Source organism: Zychaea mexicana (assembly GCF_025766255.1).
Source record: "Zychaea mexicana strain RSA 1403 chromosome Unknown BDB00scaffold_100, whole genome shotgun sequence".
Lineage (NCBI taxonomy): Eukaryota > Fungi > Mucoromycota > Mucoromycetes > Mucorales > Lichtheimiaceae > Zychaea > Zychaea mexicana.
The window spans coordinates 31,358-53,129 of record NW_026516763.1 but is presented as its reverse complement, the minus strand read 5'-3'; the positions used below and the strand labels follow the sequence as shown (position 1 = coordinate 53,129).

Below are 21,772 nucleotides of genomic sequence, written 5' to 3'. Positions count from 1 at the left end.
TCAGCATCAACCGACACCCTCTTCATCGACGCCCATCATGGCAGCAACAGATGATTTGCCTCGTCCACTTTCTTCTTCTTATTCAGCCCCACTTTTGTCCGCTTGGCAGCAGCAGCAGCAGCAGCAGCCAACGGAATCCATGGACATTGACACTCGACCATTGCCCAAGGAAAACTCGGCTATCCGCAAAGCGTCGAGCGTGTTTGGCCACTTTTCGCTGTTTGAAGGTGCGCCAACTTACAAACAACGGCGGCGCCGTACTGTGTGTCATCAACAGCAAGCATCGTCACAACAACCCAATGGTTTACGACCTTCTCCATCCTCCTCGACCTCTTCGGTCCATATGACGACGTGTGGGTCCGACCATCAACAAGACGGCTCTTCTGTACGATACTATAGCAATCGTGATCAACAACAACATGACGATACAGCCCGTTTGTACACTTGCCCACTCAACTCATGTGGCAAACTATTTAAACGGTTGGAGCACTTGAAGCGTCACTTGAGAACGCATACAATGGAACGCCCATACTTGTGCGGCTTGTGCGGCAAACGCTTCTCTCGATCCGATAACTTGGCGCAGCACAAAAAGACCCACGAACGGCGTCAGCGACCTTTCACTGCAAGTTCAAAAGGCGACAATGGTGGTGATAACAACAGCAACAACAATAGCGGTAACGGCGGCGCTGGCGGAAATAATAATCACAACGCCACGTCGTCGTCGTCGTCGTCGACAAAGCACCATCATCATCATCATCATCACGCTACATCAGCAACAGCTACCGCCGGTGGCAGTTATCATGGCAACTATGGTAGCAACAGTTACTATGGTAACAATAGCAATCATCATCACCTTGATTCTATCAAAACCACCACATCAACTGTATGGAGTCGACCTTGGGGCGATGCATTTCTCAGCAACTCGGGTTACTCGTCCACGTCGTCTTCGTGCTATTCTTCGCCAGTCAAATCATCTGCACCAAGCCTGGCGTATCACCACAACAACGCAACAGCAGCAGCCGACGATGATGATTTCAAATGGCTTGAAGATAACCATCATCATCATCATCATCATCATGCCGGAGGACCAGCGCCAGTGGCATCACTCTCTTCATCCACTACAGCCTCTTCAGACGATGCTATGCCAGTAACAGCAACTGTAGCAACTCAAATACCTCCGATGCTTCTCAGCGGTAACCAGCCTCTTGACTGGGTAAAGTCGGATTGGGAGCAGCAGCAGCAGCAGCAGCAACAACATCATCATTCGCCTATCCATAACAACAACAAGCCATGGTACCACAACAATACCGGCAACAGCATGATGCCTGAATCCACAACGCCCGCCAACAATAATAATAGCAATGGCAGTAGTGGTGGCGGCAACAACTTTGATTACATGGCGTATGTGCACCCAGCACACGTTTCGCCCAATGATGTTTACTTTGATGACTTTTCTACACCGTTCGACTATTCGTCATCGTCGTCCGGTTATGCCTCCGACAGCACAACCATGCGACCCACGGATGCCCTCATTCACTACTAAGATCAACATTCTATTTACTTTTCCATATACACATACAATATACACAACACACTTCATTACATTTCCCATGTACTGTACATCTCAACTCTCTTCTTCTCTATCTCTCTCTCTCTCTCTCTATATCGCCTCTACAGCAGTCCTATATACACGCATTCACTCTCATGCTATATTGTATGCTTTTCCTATATTGTATGTTGATCCGTAAACCCCACCCCCCTCACACACCGTTTATTTTGTTTATGCGGAAACTTCCTTTTTCCTTATTACCACACACACATACACACACACACGCATATATATTATTGTTACCTTAGCCTTTTTCTTCCCTAAAGCGCGGGTGAAAAAAAAAACCAAAACTAACTCGCGTTTGTTATACAAACAACACCCTCCCCCAAATCCCATTATCGCAACTTCTTTTATACTATATCCATTTCACTTACTATTATCATATATAACACCCAAATTACACACTTTGATTTTTTTTCCACGCTCCTAGAGTTCTTCATTATTATTGTTATTATTATCATCATTCACACCATCTATCCATATACTATATCCAAGCACATGTGTAATATATATAACACACACATACATACATACACATACATAGCAGTAGTAACCCCCCCCCAGAAAAAAATCTTGTTGTATATCTTATCCCTACACGCCTTTGAAATATATAAATATATCCGCTTATTTAAACCATATCGTTTTTGGCAGTAAAAGGATCATTAAAGTGTAATGTTGTATTGTTTTATTGCGGGGCTGAAATGACTATGTACATCAGTTCTGTAGTAGTGGATCTAATGATGGGATGCGCATGTGGTCAACAGATAAAAATATTAAGGTTTGTGTGATTTAAGAAAAAAAGAGAGGGTGGTGGTAGTTTAAGGAGAGGAAAGTGGGGAGTGGGGGGGGAGAGCAGTGTGAATTGTTTATGGATAGAGTGGGGTCGGAGAGGGATCGACCAAGATCTTATATGAAAATGGTACTTTCTCACAATAGAAAAGAAGAGAATGTGAGCTTCTACAGCCACGTGTAATTATGCAGCCTTGTTCTTTTTTGGCCATGTTTATCGGGATGATGAACACATTTGGCTTTGTTCTTTTAATTTTTTCCATGCAGATTTTAACAATTTTAGAAAGAAGAAGAGGGTGGATCTGTGTACAAGGATGAAATAATGAAAGGATGTAGTGTTCATTGGCAGTGGATGAATGTTGTGTGTAAGTGTGTGTATTAGAATAATGACAATGTGGGTTGAAGAGGTGGTGTTTAGAAGGAAAGAGCGATGGTAGTAATGTTAAGTAAGAGGACTGTTTCTATGTGGTAATAGTAGCAGTAGTAGTAGTGGAAATCTAGTGTTGATGAGCAACCACAGCCTTATCCTGTTCAACGGGCAACTCTAACACAGCACGCAGCTGTGCATCGGGCACCTCCTTGTGCGACTTTTTATCATCTCCCATGTAGATCGACAAGCCTGCAGATGCCATCAGCACCGCCAGCGTTACTGCTTGTGCATACATACGCGCCTGCACAACCTTTTGTTGTGTCGTGAGATATCGGTTGGAGAAACTATATCCCAGAGCACCCGCCATCGATGCAGCCCAAGAAACCCCTGTTTCCAAATCCAAGTTAGTCTCTCTCTCTCTCTCTCTCTCATTTAAAAACACCACCACTACTACTACAACAACTAAACCGAATCTTCTTTTTGCCAAGTCCACTCTCCAACTAACTAAAAGAAGATAACCTACCAATGACCGTCCAACGGTTGTCATTCAAATAATGCAATGCCTTATCAGAAGAGCTCTTGTGCTCCACTACAGACTCGCTTTTCTGTAGATGGTCATACATCGCCTCGTCCATGTATCCAAGCGTTTCATTTTCGTATTGGCTAGTAGCACGATCCGAGGCAAACAAGTATCCTGCCACCGTTGCTAATCATTACCAAGTATTAGAGAGTGCATTTCATACTACATATAGACAGGCACATGTATTCTCTTCTTTTCCCCCTGTTCCTTCTTCTTCTTTCTCCCCTCCTTCCATATGACCCAGTATATAATAGCACAAATCAACAACCTGGTTTGCTTACATGAAGTTGGAAGGATAGCCTGAATGGGTCGACCCAAGGCCCTGAAATCGGGCGATCGACGGAATGTGGCAATGGTTGCGACAACACCAATGCCCAAACCAAGAGCAGCGCCCTGAAGACCTGCAGAAAAACCGAGGGCATCACGTTTTTCTTCTTGACCTCTTGTCAAATGAATACCAGGCATAGTTGTAATAGTTATTGTAGTTGTAGTTGTTGTTGTTGTTTTTGTAAGCGAACAAAGCGGGGGAAGAAAAAAAGAGAATAGATTGCGTGATTTTTTTTAAATAGAATGCAGGACCGGTGTCCCTTTCTCGGGGTACCTCGGATGTTTGTAGCAGAGAGAAAAGCATACGTTGCTATGCGTCATCCTTACGTTTCACTCTTGACGCAATCCGTTCGTACGGAAGAAGTATATGCCACTATGCTTCTAGGGGAGCACACTTGGATACATACTTTTGGCTTCTTCTTCTCGGCATGTGCTTTGAACAAATTCTGGGCTGATGATTTATAACTTTTTTGATAATTCCCTCTTGTGGATTTACCTGCTTTTAGGAATCGAACGGAAAAGGAACCGCCAAAACGTTTCTCCACGAACTGCACCGAATACCTTGGAAAGATTTCTTTCATCATCGACACCTCGAAGAAGGTTCCACTTTGTTCATCTATTATTATGCAACTTACTCCTCTCCCTCTCCCTCTCTCCCGTTGATCTCATGAATAGTTACCATGGCCATACTGTCACTCGGTTTTTTGCCATGCAGGGGGACCTTTTGAAAAAGCGCTGATGCCTTCCTAATTCGGATATCACAATCATCAGTTGGGTGTGCCGACGTGGATTCTTTTTTTCTTGAGTGTCTTGAGTGTCTCGTGGTACAAACCTTTCTTTCTGCTGCCCATTTTCGTATATAAAAAAGTACCACACACACCCCTCAAGGAAAAAATGTCAAAAGACGATAAGAATAAGGACGATATTACCAAACTTACCAACAAGTTAGACAAGGTTGTCACAAAAGCGCAAAAGAAACAGGTCCAAGACCAATTGAATGGCAAAGCGCCTTCGTCAGCTGGTAACAGCAGCGCGCCCGATAGTAAAAAACAAGCCGAACTTCGCGCTCAATTGCAAAACATGATGAAAAATCTCGCTTTAATGGAAGAAGCGGGAATGGTGCCTGGTGGTGGTGGTGCGTCGTCGGCTAAATCCATGGGCGATCACCGTTTCTGGAACACTCAACCTGTTCCTCAATATGGTATTGTATACAATTTGTCTGGGCTGTGGGAAGGGGGTTTTGAGAGTGGGAAACAGTCCAGAGAGTGCTTGAAAAAGTAAAAGGGTGGAGGGAAAAGAACATTTGGTTTTTTTAACTACATGTTTCGCGTTTGAACTGGGTTAATTGACACAAAACTTCAGGTGAACAAATTACGGATGTGGGACCCATTGAACCTTCTGTTCCTGTTGATCAGGTTTCTAAGGATCCACCACCGCTGCCCAAAGATTTCGAATGGTGTGAAGTTGATTTGACCAATGAGGCCGAACTCAAGGAATTGTATCAACTGTTGACATTCAATTATGTCGAAGACGACGATGCTCAGTTCCGTTTCGATTACTCGGCAGCATTCTTAAAGTGGTATGTGATTATATAAAAGATGAAGGGTGGTCATCTATATATATAATATTGAGAACGATAGAAAATATTGATGTGATTATATTTGAACATGACAGGGCATTGCAACCACCTAAATGGAGAAAGTCGTGGCACGTAGGTGTTCGTGTTGCTTCAAACAAAAAGCTGGTCGCATTTATCAGTGGTATTCCTGCCGACATGCGAACTTTTAAAACGTAAGTCCGTCCTTTTTTTTTCCTGGAATCAAATATGTTTTCTCGAGAGGAGCGCGAGAGATTGACACTACATATTGTTTATAGCACGCAGCCATTGACCGAGATCAACTTTTTATGCGTTCACAAGAAACTGCGTTCAAAGCGGTTGGCACCTGTGCTGATCCGTGAAATTACACGTCGCAGTCATCTGGAAGGTATCTTCCAAGCAGTCTATACTTCGGGCTCTGTATTGCCAAAGCCTGTCGCAACATGCAGGTAAATTTCTTACTAAAGTTTTCAAGAGGGAAACGGAGAAAGAGAGAGGAGAGAGAGATACTAAATGGTTCAACGACGTGAAATCGAAACTACCGTTTTAGATACTACCACCGATCATTAAACCCAAAGAAACTCGTCGAATGCAACTTTTCGCGAATCCCACAAAAGTGGACGCTTGCACGTATGATCAAACATTACAAGGTGTCTGAACAAACTGCTCTTTCCGGTTTGCGTGAGATGCGTGAGCAGGATGCGCCTCAAGTGCGAGAACTGTTGAACAATTATTTGGATCGATTCGATATGGCACCTGTATTCGAAACGGACGACGATGTTAAGCATTGGGTTATGCCACACAAGGACGTTGTCTGGGGCTATGTTGTAGAGGTAAAATTTAGAGATGGAACTTATTACATTGAGTGAGAGAAAGAGAGGGATGCTACACATACATATATACCAACATTTCCAAAAATACGATACGTAGAACCCAGAGACGAAAAAGATCACCGACATGTTTTCGTTCTACTCGTTGCCAAGCTCCGTCATTGGCAACCCGAAGCATTCGACGTTGAACGCCGCATACATGTTTTATTATGCCGTGGATATACCCGCTGAACTTAAGGGCAATCAGGCCGAAGAAGCCAAGTTTTTGAAAAAGAGACTGAGCGACCTGATCAGGGATGCGTTGGTGTTGGCAAAGAAGGAAGGATTTGATGTAGTGAATGCTCTGGATTTGATGGATAATGCCTTGGTCGTCGACGATCTCAAGTTTGGTCCTGGTGATGGTTATCTCAACTATTATCTTTATAACTGGAAGTGTCCGGACATTGTACGAAACAAAGTTGGTCTGGTCATGTTGTAGACGGAAAAGAATGTTTTACATTGAAAAGCACACCTCCAACCCCCACCCCACATTTCTATAATACATGGTAAAACTAAAAAAGTAACAAGAAGCATTTTGTACATTGACTTCCTATCTCCACATTTGGCGTTATGGATATAGACTATCGAGAGGGCCTTCTATCCTTTCTCCATGACGAGATCGGGTGTTCTCTACAAGCATGTCTATCGTTACGCGCTTTGCGAAAGAGCTAGTATACAATCATCGGTATCATGCATTTCTTTGATAAATTTTAAGTAGCTACAACTTGTCAACACGCGTAGAAACCTTGCCGCACACGATTCATGCTAAATTTCATTGGCTTAAAATGGATCTCAGAAAGCAGTTCGGCGCCGCGTACTCTATTACAACAACTTGCGTATTCTTTTTCTAACTATCTTTTTTTACATAAACCATTTCTGCAAAAGAACACACACAATGGCAAACCGCGATGAACTAATTCAGGAATTTGTTGACACAACTGGTGCTTCCACTGAACAAGCGCAATTCTTTTTAGAAATGGCTGGTTGGGAACTTAAGGTAAGCATATCAAAAAAGAAAAGAGGGGAAACCAAGACTTGAAGAACTCACTTTGACTCAAATACATACATATACCATACTTTATGCTCTTTTAAAAAAAAATAAAGGTTGCCGTAAACCAGTTTTATGAGTTTGGTGAAGGTATTGGTGCTAGTCCTTCAAAAGACACTGGTGCTGCTTCTGCTGGCACTGGCGAACAAACATTGGGTGGTACGCCCATGGCGCAAGGTGGTTCTTCTTCTTCGTCAGCCGCTGCTGGTCCTTCCCCTTCCTCATCGAGAGCTCAAAAGTCGTCAGCAGCTAAAAAGAGCAGGTATGAGTTTCTCTTCACTTTTCAAACATAAAATTCAAGGGAGAACAATTATTTATATTTTAAATATAGCTCCAAAGTGCGTACACTTAGCGATCTAGGAGGTGGCGATCACGATGACGAATCCGATGACGATCAGCATCAAAACTTCTTCGCAGGCGGCGAAAAATCGTAAGTGATATTTCACCAGTGGTAGTTAAATGCGTTGCAGTGGATTAAGTGCCACGTTGATACTAATAATAGAATCTGTTGTAAAATATCCATCCATTAGGGGTATGGTTGTCCAAGGTCCCAACAAGCATAATGACCTTGTCAATCAAATCCTTAAAAAGGCAGCAGAGTAAGTTTTGGATTTACAGATTTTTTTAGAGTATATTGTCTTTGTTAAAAAGCTGATTGCATCAAATGTTGATATACGTAGAGGCGGACCTGCGCCTGAAGAAGAGGCAAGCAGCAGCGCACCCAAGCCTAACTACTTTAAAGGATCTGGTTATAAACTTGGAAGCGAAGAAGAGCCATCATCAGTCATCAATCAAACAGCGCCTAGTGATGAAGACGAAGATGATTCACTTGAGCCAGTAAGTTTAAAAGATCTTTTATCAATCGTTTTCCTTGGGGGAAAGGGTGGGGAGAGAGAAAGGGAAAGTGCTGATTTAAATGTTTCTTTCTGTCTGATTATTATGGGGTGACAGGTTACTCGGTATTTGACTTTTTGGCGTGATGGATTCAGCGTGGATGATGGCCAATTATACCGTTACGATGATCCTGCCAATCAAACGATGCTTACAGCTATAAACAGCGGGTAAGTAAACTAAAAAGACGAGATGGAAAGTTTTACTAATTGGCGGAACAATTATTCATTTCTGATATAGACGCGCACCACTTTCTTTGTTGAACGTTCGTCATGGCCAACCTGTTGATGTACGCGTATCACGTCGTCAGGATGAAGATTATGTGCCACCTCCCAAGGCACCACCAAAACCATTCGAAGGAGCTGGTAATCGATTGGGCAGCCCAGCCGCTGGGTCGTCGTCAGAACAAAGCGGCAGCACACCGGGCGCATTCCCATCATCATCGTCATCTGGAGCAGCCGCATCATCCGAGGCACCTGTCACAGTCGATGAATCACAACCGACAACATCTTTACAAATCCGTCTTGGCGATGGATCAAGGTATACACTTATTGATGGCCCTTAAGAGATCGATGGAAAGGGGGAAGGTGGAAGACTAAAAAAGAGGCAAAGAGATAGATTATACTAAGCAAAATATGCCATGTTGGGTGACCTGTTGCTATATATTTAGATTGATCGCAAAGTTTAATCATACACATACTGTTGGTGACGTTCGTCGATACATTGATGCGTAAGTTGCTCTGCTGACGTTGCCTCTGTACCGTTATATTTTCATTGATCGCTTATCTTCCTAAACATGTTTTGTTATATAGTACACGTCCCGCAGGCAGAGCATACTTGTTGCAAACCACTTTCCCAGTAAAGGAGCTGACAGAAATGGACAAGACGTTGAAGGAGGCAGGTTTACTCAACACGGTCGTTGTACAGCGATATCAATAACAACGATATTACATATAAACAAAAAGAGATATACACCAGCTTTCTTTTGGAATTAAGGTAGATAGAACAGTATATCACCGCAAGAGCACATGTATAGTAGTTGTTCTTCTGTGTGTGTGGAGGGGGAATGAGGGTAGGGGAAGAAGATACATAGTCAATGAGAGTTATCCAGAATTGCTTGGCCATCGTTGACCTGTTGTATATATTTACTCTCATCGTCGTCATCGTTCTATATATCACATTCAAAAACTATAAAAGGAAAGTCGGAGCTTCCAATTAAAACGATCGATGTGGTGTGCCTGATGTTCTTTGTTTTATATCGATATTCTACAATTTTTGATATATACAAGTTTTGAGCAACGAAGTCATTCTATGTGTTGTTGCTTGTTGTTCAAGATGGAATGCTTTCAGGGTCGTTTCATACTCTTTCGCTGACATTAGGCGTGTGGGCTTCTGTTGCGTCTATGCGAGTCAGAGTGTACGAGTTCTAGTCCAGCCACTAGACCGGAACGCTTACGCTTGACACCTCTCTCTTTTCAAAGCTTTTGAACCCTTTTGGTAGTGTCTAGTGAAACCATCTATACATAAAACGTAACAATTGATGAGTTATTGAAAATCCCGATAGATCGTCATTAATTTTAGCAAGCAGTGTTGTTGTGAAAAGTTGCACCATGCCATATGATTTCGCATTTGTTATTCATCGTCATATTTCTATGTACTGTTGGATCGATCCACCCTCGGGCGGTTAACCAGGAGGGGCATTTGTTATTTCCCTACTCCGGGAAATTTAGATCCGAGCTGTGAAGCCTTGAATTCTGCGACTAAAACAATGAGCTTGTTGCCAAGGCCATTCGAGCTACAAGAAACTCTCAGAGTATTGCTCATCGCAGCTTACCAAGAAAGTGTTGAAGGTGGTAACCTGTCATCCTCTTTTTTTCCTGCTCTTGTCGCTATTGGGGATAGCGCTGAAAAGTTTGTAAAGTTTCTATTGAAATCCTGTATTGAAGAACGGAACAGTGAGTAGCATTTATGCAAACGTACAACAACCGAAGGACTTACTAGCACTTTCACCATGGTACAATCCTGGAACGAGCTTTCGCCTGTACCTCAACATTACGATAGCAGTGGGAAGGCTATCAATTAAAGATCGCGTATCTGGGCAGAAAACGCACAAACATATCACGTTCGACCTATCTTGGCACCGGAATCCAAGGATGGTTCTAAGCCTCTGTATACTCTGCACAGCCTTCAATTTCTGACCATGTTTGTGGAAACATAGTAAGAGAATTTCTTTTGGCGCGCTACTCGCTCACTCAATAACTGTGGAAGATCTCGCTCGCTTTAGATTCACCTTGACGAAAGCATTAGAGAATGACTTAGAAGAATATGGGATACTTTCTGGATTATCCGAAGATTATGGGATCTGGGCCGAGAAGAACACCAAACTATATTCAGTTCTTAAGGAAAATGGAGAGCATCACTACAAAGCTATCGACACATGCCTTGTATATAATCCCGACTATCTTTCTCTGGTCGCGTTGATGACTGTGAGCAAATGCCTTATAATTCAATAATTCATACAGTGAATCCTCATTTATTTCACACCCATCAAGCCTTTTATCCTTCTTACTACAGTATTAGCTTCCAACCATCTATACACCCCCACACCAACCGTAGAAACTGATATATATAAAGAGGGCCTATCGTAGTCCCCAAGTATACAGATACTATCGATAGTATCGACTATTGTTAAGTAGCCCAGAATGTTTACATCATTTTACTTATTTCCAATGTTTCTTTACCCTGTCTAATGATTTTAATAGAAGACCTTTTTTGACGATAGTATTACAAACAATAATATATGCACGAATAACATGATGAAATTAGGGGGAGGGAGATGGGAAGGAATTTACAAACAACGAGAGTTATGTTAATCTATATCAAGATGTAGTTATACTTATGCGCTACTACTATTTGTGTTTTGTTCGAGTGCTCTCTCAAGACCTTTTCTGAACCCTTTCAAGCGTTCAGTAAAGTACAAGAAGTAATCATAATCGATCTCACTTTGACTGGCCTGAACCAGACCCCACAAAGACCAATGTAAATGGACCACCATCGCCCACCGCAAAGCATCTTGTTGCAATTCCTTTGGGTCTAGCAAATCCTTATTAGCGTCATCACCAGCTTCGATGTATGCCGTAATAAAGCGTAACTGCTCTTCTTCGGTAGGGTATTTGTCAACATCATAGCTAGCAGGACTGGGACCATGGTAATCGTACATCCATTCAGAAAAATGGTTGGCAATATCGAATCCTCGTGGATTGTATCCGGCATATTCGAAATCCACAAGCACCAACTCGCCAGTTTTCTCAACTCGTAGTACATTGCCATATTGAGCCTATCATCACAAAATAAGCACAATGTGAATATTTAAAACTTTAGAATGATCCGCATTGTTCTATTTCGTACTACCATTCAATGGATTAGGCTTACATCATTGTGTGTAAAAATGACGGGTGATTGTGGCACATCTTGTCTGTGCATATACGCCTTACACAGTTCAATTTCCTTGGGCAGCGCGGTATCCAACGCCAACGGCTTCAACTTCTCTTTCCACTCCTCTTGGTTCAGCAATTCACGGGCATAGGCATACCATTGGGATATGTTACGCCAAACTTCCACACGACAGTTTTCTGTCGGCGGTGGATATTCTTCAGTGACATCATGCAACTCTCTCAGACACTGAGCGATCTGACAGGAAATGTCAGGGTTGTGTAGATCAGCATGCGTCAACGTCGTCGATTCGAGGTATTCTTCGAACCGGCCATTACCGAACTTAGCCAAGAGCTGCGGGCTCAAGCTGGTGCTCATGCGTGATAATCTGGCCAACCATTCTAGCTCGTGCTGTCGATCGACGAGTTGTTCAGCGCCTATGCCATAGACCCGGAGCAGAACACGAGGTCGGTCTGGTGCACTCATGAAATATACAGCACTGGGAAACATTGGTCAAAACAGTGGTTAGTGATTATCACAAAGAAAAATAGCGAGCGAATTAGAGTTTGTAAAGGAGAGGTCTCGAGTTACTGGTCCTACTTTGTCATTGCACCACTAACGCGATCTAGCTCTACTTGAGTTGCCGATTTCCAATCCGGCAAGACCTTTTGTGCAATGGACAATACGACTTTGGCCAAATCATCCTTGTTCTTCAGTTTGCTGTATATACATATTTAGAGCCAGACTTCAAATGGGGTATTGAGTACAAACACAAAAAAAGGACCCCTCTTTACCGTAAGTCAATCAGGTCGTCGCATGAAGTTACATTTTCAAGATCACCAGCTTCTTCTGTACCGGCCTGTGGTATTGAGGTGGTAAAGAACGCAGGACTGCTTTTGCTGCGAATGGATGCCGCCATAAATCCGCCATGACGACGTGCTTTGGATGTCATTGTGAGATGTGTGTCAAAGAAGGGAGTTTCTCGACGTTCTATCCAAATTTTCATGCAGTTATTATATAGTTCTATACAATGTACACTAAAAATCAGTGACTGTTGTTCTATGATCTTTGTAGTATATCTCTTTCTCTCACATGTCAAAAGATATACAAGGCTCGAGGATCAAAAACTACTATTTCCGTACAGATCCCCATTCATTGTAGTGCCAAGAGCTGTAAAGCAGTAGTACTCAGGAAGAAAAGTACCTTCTGTTTTATTACGCGCCGTCATTGCCCAGGCAGCGCGATGAGTTCAAGCCCCCACGTGAATAAGAATAGGACACAACTACGTTTATCCTGGGATTACTAGCAGTGATAACGATTGGTTGATGCAATGCATACTCTTGTGACTTCAGAGTCCACATGTTGGTGCTTCGTAGTCTCTTAAGTGTGTGCTTGTTTCAAAGATTAGATCTGCTAAGTCATTTGACACATCCAATTTACAGCACAGCAAGGAAGATTAGAAGTAACTGCCAAGTACTTGATAAGGAGTGAAAGTTCATCCTTACATGCGTATCGCAAGAGAAGGCTCAAGGCAACCCTCCCAAGAACTTGAAACAGTTTATGAGACTTCCTTCGTCGGGTCTTACAAAGTTCATCCGACCTTTACCAGTCAAACGTCATGCAAACTGTCACTCAAAGATAGAGTTTAACATTGGGTGGCACAAAGGTTAGGTTACTGCAAAGTCCATATTTGAATCGAAGCCACCTGTTTCCATATACGTGTTTGCTGCTGCATGGCCCGTATACCTATTATATATTTTGTGTGTGTAGTATTGTGTGGCAGCGTTACAGTGATAATGAAAAAAATTTCTCGTGTTGATCTCAGCGTTATTTATCGTATGATCGTCATCCAATATATACACACACAGCGGTAACGACCTGCTCAAGCCCAAGATGGTAGAACTCGTAGCAAAAGATGTTGACAAGATCGTTAGAACGAAAAAATGAAAAAAGTTCATAGGAAATAAAAAAAAAAAGTTTCCGCATGAACACAATCTGGCGTTGCTTTTTTTTATTACTAATCTACACGGGTTTAAGGTTGCACGTTTGAATATCATACGTCGCGTTAATAAAAGAAAACTAGAGTAAGAGATAGAGGGTGCCATTATCGTCAAAACGCGATAAAGCGTGTGGAGAAAAAAAACGCGCAGCAGCTGTTATGGTGCGGGGAAGAGAAAGTCACTCGGTCTCTATATATAAGCGCAGCAATTTGCGAGTGGGGGTGCTTTTCAATGCCCTTTCTTCCTCACTTACTATGCGAAGCACCACGCCAAGGAGCTTCACATTATAAGTATTCCAAATCACATTGCGTTCAATTGAGTAAAACACGGTTTTTTTCTATAAAGTTTAATGCTGACATGACTTCCTTCTTCTTCTTATACAAGTCATGAACGGTTCGTGCTGGAATTCGACTTTGATCAACGCTCTGTTGAGGTATTACACTGATCATTTTCCTTTTCGCTACGTTACAAAATAAAAGCCATTACCTTGACACCCGATCTCCTTCTTCTCGTGTGCGCTTTTCTCACGATAGGGCACAGCAGAGCTTACGATCCAACCACTGCAAGTCAATTTATCCCATTTAAAGTTGAATTGTCGACAATGCAGTAAGTTTTGCCAGCACTTTAAAAAAGAAATATCGCGCCATTCTTACTCCAAAAGACCGGGGGATCGTGTTTAGAAAGTCATACACCAACAAATCCTTGAACTAATACAATTTCGGAAAATTTAGATGTAAAACGAGCGTTTGTCGATAATGTCTCGGTTGAATGGACACACAAAGATGCTGTATGCGAGCTCTCAGTAGACGACGATGCGGATATAACACATCACCAAGCGTACAAAAGTAAATACTTGACTGCCATCAGAGAAGCCGATCAAGGCGAACTTGTCATTCAACTACCTGAAGGGTGCATTCAACCTGTAAGCACAATTAACAGAACCACTATTTCATGCACATCGATTTTCAATTCCATTTTGACCACTTGGGTTTTTTAGCTCTCTAATGTCGACAGTCAAAAGAATCAAACATATTTTGACAGTGAGTCGAATAAAGGTATAATAATAGAGCTTATTTTTTTTAAAAAATAGCGTGATCCCCTCCCGCCCGTTGCAATGACAACCGAAACACGAATTTAAGCAATTGTATTACTAAAAAACGATAGCAACCGCAACAACAATAGTGGCATTGTCTGACGTGGTGAGTGATTCGACAACAACGGCACCGACGACTGATACCACTGCCACAACGACGACAACTACCGTCGCCACAACAACAACAACTACAACGCCAGCTGAAACACCCACTGAAACAGCAGAAACCAACAATGTCACGTATAAGCCCATTACCGTTCGTATTCACTATACCATCGACAACCCTCGAGAAGGTCTTGTGTTTGTTGAGCCAGACCAGGATACTGCGCCCTATGTATGTTTTTTTTTTCTGTATATTAAAAATAGGAATAAGGTGCCTTTTATTATGTATTGTGCAACTAAAAGTTCTGTAAATTCAGCGCTATCAACATGTGTATACTGTAAATCAACCCTTACCTGGAGCTACGCGTTCATGGCTACCGTGCTTTGACCGAATCTCTGACCGATGCACCTGGGATATGGAGTTTATTGTGCCACAAAGGATGGCTACAACGATACCTGGAGAAGCAGATGCAAAAGACAGCATGCAGTTGGAGGATGAAGAGGATACTGTTGTTGTTTGCAGTGGTGAAGTGGTTGAGCAGGTATATAGAAAAGCATACTGGTGCTTCGTTTTGAGATATATGTATATGTATATCTTTTTGAATTAACGAATGGTTGTTAGGTTATTCTTCCAGAAGACTCGCTCAAAAAAATTGTTCATTACAGTCTGTCGGTGCCAACATCCGCTCCATACATTGGTTTCGCCATTGGTCCGTTTGAGATGATTAAACTGACACCGGCTCAGCTGCAGGAGGAGCTGTTGACAGCTGACTTGGACGATGAGCAGCAGCAGTGCCTGATGGCAGAGATCGACATGATGTGTAACATTTTCGCGTTTGCGCTACCGGGCCATTTGGATGATTTGAATATGACTTGCAGCTTTATAATGCATGTGAGTTACCTTGCTATATGTATTGAAGAAAGAGTTGGGTGTGTCTTTATGATATTTTACTAATTGATAGGTTCCATGCCATCATCTTACTTTAAAGGCAATGCATTTCTACAACAATGATTACAGCTCCTATCCATTCACAGACTACAAAATCGTCTTTGTTGAGGATGCATGGTGCGATACAGCAACAAGTGCTTCATTGACCGTCTGCAGCTCCCATCTTTTACACTCGCCTGACATCATCGACCAAACCTACCATACCCGCTGGGCGCTCAGTGTCGCACTAGCAAAACAATGGTTTGGCGTACACATATCACCCAAGGCGTGGCCTGACATCTGGCTCATGTGCGGTCTTGCTAACTACATGGCATCCTTATTCATCAAACGCCATCTTGGCAACAACGAATATCGATTACGCATGAAAAGAGTAAGCTACTAAATTTGAAAGTTTTGCTCGCTCATCTTTTTTTCGCGTGGCACTCACAAAATCCGACATTGTTTTTTTTGGTGGGATAGGATATCGATCTATGCTGCAGTTTGGACGTCAATCGAGCACCACTGTACAACCAAGCATTACCATTCCCACTGGATCCTGAAGATCTCGACTTCATCGATCTCAAAGCACCGCTAGTCGTATACATGCTCGACAAACGCATGTGTAAAGGTGGCAATAATCTCGGGCTCGCGCGTGTCCTTCGTAAAATTTTGCTATCAGCCATGAGCGGTGAATTTGCTCAAAACGCCATCAGCACGCATCATTTCTTGAAGCTGTGTCGCAAAGTGAGCGGTTACGACACACGGTTGTTTGCAGAACAGTGGATCTATAAGAGCGGATGTCCGAAATTCATATTCGACTTTCATTTTAATCGGAAGCGGATGGTTGTCGAGTTTATCATGCATCAAGAAAACACCAATGCTCAAGCTGGAGGTGGTGGTACCACGAACAACAATCAGAATAGCAGCGGCAACAACAACAATAACGATGGCAACAATCAACAAGTGCCTATCGATTATCTCGTGACACCAAGATTTACAGGAAGTTTAACCGCACGTATCCATGAAGCCGACGGTACGCCCTACGAACACATCCTCGACATTACTGACCTTGCCCACAAATTTGAAGTTCAATTCAATACCAAGTACAAACGTATTAGACGCAACACCAAACGGTTTCTGGCCAAACAAGCAGCGGCCGCTGCAGCTGTGGCTGAAGAAGACATCGAAAACGACGAAGAAGCAGCGTTGGCTAACACAGGCAGCCTGGGGATCATACCGATGTTCGGTCTCGGCATGGCTGTGTTTGAGGATGAACAGCAAAAGAAGGACTGGAGGATTGCAGAGTGGGGTCAAGATGCAGAAAGCGACAAGAATAGTGGTGCAGCGAGCGCGACATTTGATTGGATTCGATTGGATGCCGAGTTCGAGTGGCTGTGTCAATTGGAATTCAAGCAGCCAGATTTCATGTGGGCTGCGCAATTGACAAAGGACCGGGATGTGGTGGCCCAATATGAGGTAAGGTTGGTGAGAAGGGAGCATTATCATGTAGAGAGACTCACCTATAAATTTCTAAACTTCTTAGGCTGTGAGTGCATTGAAGAGGATGGCTTCGCTGCAAACTTCAACAAGTCTTTTGCGAGCGCTCTTGGATCCAAAGTGTTTCTATAAGATTCGAATGGAAGCAGCCTATGCGCTCTCTTCGGTGAGTTTATTTGATAGTGAGGAGGGGGATGTGGCTTAAAGGTATAGTTGCCATGGAAATTATTAATCCCCTTGGCTATGTTTGTGTAAAACGGGTAATCAGTGTGCAAAACCCGAATTGCATTGGGTTGGGTTACTCCAGCTGAATAAGATGTTCCAAAGACGCTTCTGCTTCCCGCTACCCCCTTCATACATGGACATTGACGACGACAACAAACATCATCACCTTCCTATCACACGCGTCATCCCTAAACCTAATGATTTCTCAAACTTGGGCGACTACTTCTTACAAAAGGCCGCGGTCGTTGCGTTTTCACAAGTTCGAGACGAAACTGGCCATGTCCCTATCAAAGTCCGTCAATTCATTCTGGATCTTTTAAAATATAACGATAATACCGGAAATGAAGTAAGTCATCATCATCAATACCTATCGTCTCGACTGTATCTTTGTTTGTGCGTGTGTATGTGTGTGTTTTTTGTATGTGTATATCAACGAACACAATCAATTTCTTCTAGTTTTCCGACAATTATTACGTTTCTACTCTGATTTCTGCACTTGGCGATGCACTTATACCATCATCCGATCCTTCAGTCGTTGGACCACGAGAAGGTGAACCACGTAGCCCCGAAGATGAACAGTTGCTGGAAGCTGCCAAAGCAGAAATCGAACGTTTCCGTACACTCGACTATGTCGTTCCTTCATACCACAATGTCGTTACTATCAGCTGCTTACAGGTATTTGGCTTGGGTGTGCAATCATTCTGACATCTACTCGTACCACGTGCTTTGTTTAATCTAGTTTGTATTTTGTTTATTTTTAGACTATCACTAAATTGATGTTGAATGGACTGATGGCTGTGGACCCTTCATTATTTTTGTACTATACAAGGTAAGACCATGTCTTATCATCTAGCAAAAAAAGGTTTGGACAATCAAAGGAGGTATATATTAATTATGGTCTTATAATATTTTAGATATGGCAATTATGTTGGTGTGCGATGCGCAGCCTTTGATAGTCTCATGATCCTATGGGGATTGACAAACAACGACCTTGTACGATACTATTTCAATGTCATCAAATCCGATCCATCTGCAAGTGTATCGCACTACATAGCACGATCCATGCTTGCCTGGCTTGGTTTGGCCATGAAAGAGAAGATTGAGGCAACACAAAACAACAGCAAGCAAGTGGTCGAGGAATTTGCGGAAGAAGAAGGTCGTGCCAATGTTGCTGTTGTTGAGAACGAACAAGCTCGATTGCAAAATATGGCTCAGCAACAACAACTTGAAGAAGGCATTGAGGGTTTGCGAAAACGTTTTGAAGACAACAGTGAATTGCAAAAATCCATGTGGGAGATGCTTACGTGCGTATATTATCTTCGTCTTTTACGATCTTTGTCTAAATGCTAACCTTTCATTTGCTCTTGTAGATCTGCGGAAAATTTGTCAGAATTGGACCACTGCACACGAAAATACTTGCTACAACTTTGTGAATACATGTACAAGCCAATTGATTCTGGTTTGAAGGTCACCATTCGCATGCCTCCTACACAGGTAAAAAAGCATTTTCCGTGTCTTTATTATGCTCGTGTGTGTGCGTGTGTGTTAAGATATACTCAAACTCTCCACGTATCAGATACAGGAAGAAATATTAGAAGAACCTGAAGAAAGTCCTGCAGAAAAACCTGCAGAAAAACCGCCTACGCTACTTCTCATTAGTGTACCCAAACCACCGCCGCCGCCACCTGAAGAGCAAACAGGTAAATTTCTTTGGTGTTGGCTTATTAGAACTTTTTTGAGAGAGGATCTGTGGGAGAAAATGTGGTCAATTAAAATATGCTTCTAGTTGAAGAGCCAAAGACACCAAAGAAACCAAAGAAGCAGATGGTGCGCATCAAAACACAACCTACCAAAGTCATCCCAGTCTCACCACCGCCCTCATCTACCACATCACCCGAACCGACTCGACCCAGTATCAAAACTCCTTACCCACCAGAACCTACAGAAATGCCAGCCGGCCAAGCGAAAGATTGCCGACGCATCTTGGGCAAACTACAAAAGAATCGTGCAGCTCTCTTATTTGTACAGCCAGTAGATGAAGCCCTTGACGGTGCTCCTGATTACTACAAGATCATCAAGTAAGAACTTCTATAGTTTCACCTCCAATACGAATAGACAATTAAAGAAACATATATTTAGGGAACCGATGGATCTTGGTACCGTGAAGGCTAAACTAGATCGAAAGATTTACACGTCGTTCGACGAGTTTGAAAAGGACATTCGACTCATTTTCAACAACTGCTACACATACAACCGACATGGAACGTATGTCTACAATGAAGGCCAGACGTTGGAATCCGTTTTTGATGATGAGTTGCGGAAATTGCGTGGTGTGGAAGAAATGCAAAACATGACGATCGTGGAGGCCCCAGCAAGTTCTGCCGCTATCGGTGATGACGATGACCTGTCAACGCCAACAACGGCAGCACAAACGCCAATGGACAATACGTTGACGCCCAACACAGACGATACCCTTGTGGAAAAGACAGACCTGGAGAAGTGTGCTGCGATCCTCTCCCACATCATGGAAAACCAACATGCATTTGAATTCTTACGACCTGTCGATCCAGTCAAACAAAACATCCCGCATTATTTCCAAGTAATCAAGAACCCCATGGATCTCGGCACCGTCAAGGCCAAGCTGAGCAACAACGAATATGACGACCCGCGTCAATTTGACAGCGACGTCCGACTCATGTTTAGCAACTGCTATTCGTTCAATCCACTCGGTACTTATGTGTTCAATGAAGGCCAGCAGCTTGAGCAGGAGTACAAGGCGGAATGGCGACAATGGTTTGGCGAGAAACGGAAAGCTGAGGAGGACGCGTTGGGTACCCCTCCCATGACTGAACCTCGGTTGGAACATGCTGCCCATGTCCATGATCGTACGGTGAACGGTCATCATGATGTTCAAGACGAAGGTGTGCTTCACCAACAAGCTGAAGTAGCAGGAGCAACACCGACAGAAGAAGACACTGTGCCACCGCAAGGAGAAGCAGATGTAGCACAACATCCACCATCCCGACCACACAAAGAGAGAAAAGCAGAAATGGATCGCAGTAATCGGAAACGATGTGGACGTATCTTGGAGAAACTTGTGGCACATGCTAGCTCTGAAGCTTTCCGGCTACCAGTAAGTACGATAGATTTCCTTTGTTCGAAAGGAGATGTATTGACATAACGTGTTACTGTTTCCAACTCAAACAGGTGGATCCCAATGCATTACCTCAGTATTATCAAGACATCAAGCGGCCCATGGATCTCTCTACGATCCAATCCAAGCTCGACTCCGAACAATACGCAACGACTAGCGACTTTGTTCGAGATATCCGCCAAATCGTGTACAACTGCTTGCAGTTCAACGGCGCCGAATCCCACTATTCCCAACAAGCAAAAACGTTCGAAGGCTACTTTAACGAGCTTTGGGCCAAGAAATACGGTGTTCCAGACCGGTTGGAAGGGGAGAATGTTGAATTGGCACGCAAAGTCATTAACAAATTGCGATCCCACAACGCAGCCATGATATTTAACACGCCAGTGGATACGGAAACGTTCACGGACTATCTGAGCATTGTCAACCAACCGATGGATCTGCAAACCATCTCTGAAAAACTCGAGTCGGGCCAATACGACAGTTTGCAACAGATCGATGATGATTTGCATCTCATGTTCAACAACTGCTATACCTACAACGCTCCCATTACTTTTGCGCACCAACTGGGCAAAAAGTTGGAAAAGTACTACACAAACACGGCGGGTCGTGAGGTCAAGCATCGAATTGTGGCACAGGCCAACGGTGAAGAAGCCATCCCTTTACCACCTCCACAATCCACCAAACCGAAAAGCAAGAAGAAAAAGCGATCTTAATTACTCAAAATACACACACAAACATCACCCATCATCGTATAAACACCCATCCAGCCAAATAACGACACACAACATCATTCTTTCGCATATACTATTTAAATCAGCAATTCCTCGCCCTTCTCGTAACCTTCAAAACCCGGCGTCGCATCATATATCTTTTTACCACCACCATTTGTATTCGTGTAAAATTGGGTATCCTTACTCTCAACAACAACATGTACATATAACCCCATGAACCAACCGAAAAAGAAAAGGTACCATAGTTATCCCTTCCCCACCCCACCTTTTTAACCCAATGCCTTCTTAATGTGACATCCACTGGATGTCTACGCGCAACAGAAGAACCCCACCCCATCTGTAAATTATATCAAACCCTTCTCTCTGACCAGAAATAAAACTAGTATTTCGGCATATGTTTTCTTCTTGTAGTAGCCAACTTTGCAGCAGTGGTATGAAAGGTTTTGTTACAATGAATAAGTGTACAGATGTTGGAAATGGGTGGGTCGGTTTATAATTAAATAAATGTAAATATGCGGTAGTGAATGGAT

General features: G+C 43.1%; 7 protein-coding genes across 7 annotated transcripts; 5 read left to right on the top strand and 2 right to left on the bottom strand.

Annotated features, from left to right (window-relative positions):
- Window positions 1–343: 343 nt before the first annotated feature.
- On the top strand, window positions 344–604 carry BDB00DRAFT_771748 (uncharacterized protein; the record flags this gene model as incomplete). Its single annotated transcript, XM_053119989.1, has 1 exon — window positions 344–604. A coding segment is annotated over one exon (261 nt), but the record flags the coding sequence as incomplete, so codon positions are not given.
- Window positions 605–1,168: 564 nt separating this feature from the next.
- Window positions 1,169–1,927, top strand: BDB00DRAFT_846323 (uncharacterized protein). The gene has a single exon (XM_053125148.1). It carries the CDS (start codon window positions 1,362–1,364, stop codon window positions 1,746–1,748), a length of 387 nt encoding a protein of 128 aa, XP_052975100.1. The 5' UTR covers window positions 1,169–1,361; the 3' UTR covers window positions 1,749–1,927.
- Window positions 1,928–2,840: 913 nt separating this feature from the next.
- On the bottom strand, window positions 2,841–3,813 carry BDB00DRAFT_884703 (uncharacterized protein; the record flags this gene model as incomplete). Its single annotated transcript, XM_053128353.1, has 4 exons — window positions 2,841–2,859; window positions 2,942–3,155; window positions 3,292–3,474; window positions 3,630–3,813. 4 exons carry the CDS (start codon window positions 3,811–3,813, stop codon window positions 2,841–2,843), a joined length of 600 nt encoding a protein of 199 aa, XP_052975099.1.
- A 756-nt stretch (window positions 3,814–4,569) lies between these two features.
- On the top strand, window positions 4,570–6,580 carry BDB00DRAFT_791540 (acyl-CoA N-acyltransferase; the record flags this gene model as incomplete). The annotated part of the gene is made up of 6 exons (XM_053121046.1): window positions 4,570–4,876; window positions 5,038–5,254; window positions 5,350–5,466; window positions 5,551–5,721; window positions 5,823–6,105; window positions 6,203–6,580. 6 exons carry the CDS (start codon window positions 4,570–4,572, stop codon window positions 6,578–6,580), a joined length of 1,473 nt encoding a protein of 490 aa, XP_052975098.1.
- Window positions 6,581–7,036: 456 nt separating this feature from the next.
- Window positions 7,037–8,814, top strand: BDB00DRAFT_771801 (uncharacterized protein; the record flags this gene model as incomplete). The annotated part of the gene is made up of 7 exons (XM_053119992.1): window positions 7,037–7,138; window positions 7,246–7,382; window positions 7,521–7,619; window positions 7,870–8,026; window positions 8,141–8,250; window positions 8,321–8,620; window positions 8,751–8,814. The coding sequence occupies 7 exons, from the start codon at window positions 7,037–7,039 to the stop codon at window positions 8,812–8,814; spliced, it is 969 nt and encodes a 322-aa protein (XP_052975097.1).
- A 2,162-nt stretch (window positions 8,815–10,976) lies between these two features.
- Window positions 10,977–11,998, bottom strand: BDB00DRAFT_884700 (kinase-like domain-containing protein; the record flags this gene model as incomplete). The annotated part of the gene is made up of 2 exons (XM_053128352.1): window positions 10,977–11,417; window positions 11,513–11,998. The coding sequence occupies 2 exons, from the start codon at window positions 11,996–11,998 to the stop codon at window positions 10,977–10,979; spliced, it is 927 nt and encodes a 308-aa protein (XP_052975096.1).
- Window positions 11,999–15,033: 3,035 nt separating this feature from the next.
- Window positions 15,034–21,274, top strand: BDB00DRAFT_25073 (uncharacterized protein). Its single transcript, XM_053116653.1, has 14 exons — window positions 15,034–15,249; window positions 15,330–15,599; window positions 15,697–16,026; window positions 16,116–17,111; window positions 17,179–17,298; window positions 17,401–17,703; window positions 17,814–18,032; window positions 18,119–18,186; window positions 18,272–18,661; window positions 18,728–18,851; window positions 18,934–19,057; window positions 19,144–19,435; window positions 19,497–20,490; window positions 20,565–21,274. The coding sequence occupies exons 1-14, from the start codon at window positions 15,124–15,126 to the stop codon at window positions 21,222–21,224; spliced, it is 5,016 nt and encodes a 1,671-aa protein (XP_052975095.1). The 5' UTR covers window positions 15,034–15,123; the 3' UTR covers window positions 21,225–21,274.
- The last annotated feature ends 498 nt before the right edge of the window (window positions 21,275–21,772 follow it).